The sequence below is a fragment of the Hyaloscypha bicolor genome (genome assembly GCF_002865645.1).
Source record: "Hyaloscypha bicolor E unplaced genomic scaffold K444scaffold_87, whole genome shotgun sequence".
Taxonomy (NCBI): domain Eukaryota; kingdom Fungi; phylum Ascomycota; class Leotiomycetes; order Helotiales; family Hyaloscyphaceae; genus Hyaloscypha; species Hyaloscypha bicolor.
This window is the reverse complement of record NW_020194589.1, coordinates 572716-576653: the sequence shown is the minus strand read 5'-3', so window position 1 is coordinate 576653 and position 3938 is coordinate 572716. Positions and strand designations below refer to the sequence as shown.

Genomic DNA, 3938 nt, shown 5'->3' with positions numbered 1-3938 from the left:
CTCAGTTCCGATTTCCGAACTAAGTTACAGGCGATTGAGCCCAGGATCCGGCATGGCCACGAACCCACGCAAAAGGAAACTTAGCATGGTGACAAACACATCCGAAGATGCGATTCCTGGTCCATCGGATGAGACCCAGTTGCTTCATCAGTCCGTAGCTAGCTTATTTGCTGCGAAGGACCTATTCGACCCGAAGTGCAAGTGGCCCGATGATTTCTATGATCCATCCAAGCGACATCATCGAGCCCCGCTGAAGTTTAAGTATATCGACTATTTCAACCTAGATAGTGGAATTTTAATGTATGACTCAACAGCTGGCTCTCCACTTTTGGACCCTCAGAAACACCCCGAGTGGATATATCCTTCCCAAATCCGTGCTTGGGTTGCAGCGTGTGACAGCAGACATGGAACTCACTGCCAGTCCTCTCGACGAGACCAGACCTTACCCTCATGGCTAATCGACTGCGAAGCCGCCTGCATCGTGGGGGCAACGGTGGAAATGCCCTATGTTGCTCTAAGTTATGTGTGGGGACCGACGTCTTCTGGCGTAGTATTGAGGGAAAATCTCCTCAACTTCCAAAATAGCGGAGCTTTGATGGACAATGCAATTTCCACGACGATCCGAAATGTCATTGCGATACTCCCTATTATTGGAGAGCGATATTTATGGGTCGACCGACTCTGCATCATTCAGGATGATGATGACAACAGCAAAGCGAGAAATATCAACAGCATGGCGTCCATCTATTCCAATGCCCACATGACCCTCGTGGTTGCCATCGGAGAGGATGCTAATCACGGCTTGCGAGGCTTTCATAAGATCACACCGCCTTTAGAGCGTCAGTCGACGAGCATGTCATTGACAGCTCATCAGCTTACTCGGGTGCCCATATTGACGCGGACTAAATGGTATTCCAGAGGCTGGACCCTCCAGGAGATTGTATTTTCGCGCCGGACGCTCTTCCTCACCAGCGACGGTGCGTTCTGGGAATGTCATTGCCGCACCTGGAGCGAGGACTCGACACCGGACGAGGTCAATGGGTGGGCCTCAAAGTGCTCGAGGGAAAAAGCGGATATTTTCAGAGACTCATACATGCAGCCTCTATCCTGGCCCAATCTTCACATGTACCTTCAACTTGTGGCAGCATACAACAACCGCGATCTCACCTTCGATTACGACATCCTCCCCGCGTTCGCTGGAATTACGACGACTCTAAGCCCTTCTTTTCCAGGTGGTTTTCTGTTCGGGATGCCAGAACTCTTCTTCGACGTTGCACTGCTATGGAGGCCATTAGGACCCTCTCGGAGACGGAGGTCAACAGCGCCTGGAGAGCAGAATCCAACATCGAAACTACACAGTGTTGCCTTTCCGAGTTGGTCTTGGGTTGGATGGCAGACTGAAGTTGACCCTTTGAGTTGGAAATGCGGCTACGACTACATCAAGAATACCCGCATTAAGAGATCGGGTGAGGTTCCTAATGGATGGTCCCGGTATTCACTGCCGTTTGAAGGACCCGGCGAGGTAGATTATGTACACTCTTCACACGTCGGAACTCGATTTCGATTTCCAATACCGCTGGCTTCGGGTACCGCCCCCGTCCTCTCTACATCAGAAGATTACGGTCATTTACTGATCTGTAAAACCAAAAGGGCATATTTTCGGATGGCAGAGCTACAGCATGGTCGGATTGTTACATCTGTACTGGATGAAGATAGCAAATGGGTTGGAGTCGTACGGTTGCACGTGGAAAAGAAACAGCTCGAACCACTGGGAAGCCAGGACAAACTAGTCGAGCTCCCGAAGCAAATTCCGGGTGAGGAAACATGGCACATAAGGGAATTCATTGAGATTTCTGAAGGGACCGCCTCGAACTCTGCATACGAGGCGGGATTTCTGGAGGAATGGAAGTTCAAGGAACGTCCACGAGATTCAGAGTTTTACGAGTTTGTCAACGTCTTGTGTATTTCACGTCATGAGGGTATCTGCTATAGGGAAGGTCTTGGTCGGGTCTTGAAGAGTGCTTGGTGTCGGCAGGATCCAGAGAGCATTGAGGTGATACTGGGTTAGTGAGAGATGTGAGCCTTAAGGTAAGATACTCCTAGTGTGAGCAAGAAATACTCAAGGTATTCATACTACTCATGAATATTCATGAGTAGTCTTGAATAGAATATGAGTAGCGTAAAACTCAAAAAATTTGAGTAGAGTAGAATATATATTCATGAATATTCATGAATAGTCACGTGGAAATCACGTGATTTTAGTAAATCGATATATATTTAATTTTTTAAAAAAGAACTAAGGTACCTATTAAGCAGCCTTATATAAGCTAAGCTAGTACTTATATAAGGCTACTTAAATACTAATTTTCTATAATAATAAACTAATTATCCTTTTCAGAATCTTGTTTTTTTTCCTTTTTCCCCCCTTTTTCTCTTCTTTTTTGGCCTCTTCTAATTCGTCTTTAAATAATCCCTAATTTTTTAAGCAAGCTATTTTCTTAAAAGTACTCTTATTAAGTCTATTTCGTAATTTAGTTATAATAAGAGCGCTTTGAGAGAAGAATCTCTTGCTAGGAATCGAAAAAGCTAGAATTCCTAAATATTTCCTAGCTATTAAAGCTAAAGTAGGAAATCTAGTAGTATTAGACTTCTAATAATCTAAAGGCTTAACCTATATATATATTAGTACTAATATGTAAAAAAATATTAAGAGAATATTAGATAATTATTTAATAGAATTTAAGTAAAGTTTATTTACTTTTCTATCTTCTCTCTTTTTTTCTAAATAAGTTATTAATTCGTCTTCTATATTAGAAGACTTATTAGTAATATATATATCTAAGTTGTCTTCGTTAGAATCGGCCATACTAATATCCGAGGAGCCGGATCTAGCTTGAGATATATTATAATTATTATAACAAATTAAAACCCGATTTATATATTTGGCTAGAAGCCTTTATTAAGTCATATAATAAAGGCCGGAGCCTTTATTATATAATATGCCTCCTTGAATTAATAGAGTAACTATATATTATTTAGGGAGCTCGGATATTTTAAGGAATATAGTTCTATTTCTCCCTGTTTTTCTCTTTCTTTTCTTCTTAAAGAATTCTATTTAGTTAATTAAATTACTAGTCTTCTTTATATAAAGGTCTGGCCTATAATATTAGAATTCTCTTTCTTTTATCTTTACTAACTAGAGATTATATATATATATAAAGCTAGAAATAAGAAATACCTGAACCTATATATAGAAAACGAAGTTTAGAACAAATAAAGCTAGAAGTAGACTCTATTTAAAACTACCTATAAAGCTAATATCTTAGCAAGACTTTAAAGTATATAAAAGCTAGTAGTAGAAAGTATTCGAAACCATATATAGAAGCCAGAATACTAACTTAACTAGTTAATACCAGGAATTATTTAGATTTTCCTAAGCCCGGCTTAAAAAAAGAAAACTACCGGATTCCTCTATTATATAAAGATTTAGAAGCAAGATTCTTAATAATTAGTTAGATAAATAAATAGCTATATAAAGCCAAGATAATAAATAAAGCCCTCTAATAGCTATAGAAAGCTTTTATAATATAGTTCTAATAGCTATTAGAGCTAGCTATATAATAAGTAAACTTAATAGTCAATCTAGTTATATAAATCGATTTAATTAATAAATATATAATAATCCCGAATTTCTGTAACGGCTGGTGTCACATGGTTGGTTTCAGCCAAAGGGGTTGGTTTCAGCTAAGGTTCCAAGCTATGGTTCAAACCAAGCTCGCTTCCAAAGCTCGGCGTTTCAGTAGTCTTGGCCATACCTACTTATCCACCGCCACACCTCACTCCTCCTCCTCAGCTTTAAATTCTCAAGACATAGGAAATCATTGATCTTTGAGCCTCGTTCCATTGCTCTATTCCTGCCGTTATAATTTCTTATAAAT

At 40.1% G+C, this 3938-nt stretch overlaps 1 protein-coding gene across 1 annotated transcript; it reads left to right on the top strand.

The window, feature by feature from the left end:
- Positions 1-2302, top strand: K444DRAFT_613516 (HET-domain-containing protein). The gene has a single exon (XM_024880366.1). It carries the CDS (start codon positions 53-55, stop codon positions 2066-2068), a length of 2016 nt encoding a protein of 671 aa, XP_024735523.1. The 5' UTR covers positions 1-52; the 3' UTR covers positions 2069-2302.
- The last annotated feature ends 1636 nt before the right edge of the window (positions 2303-3938 follow it).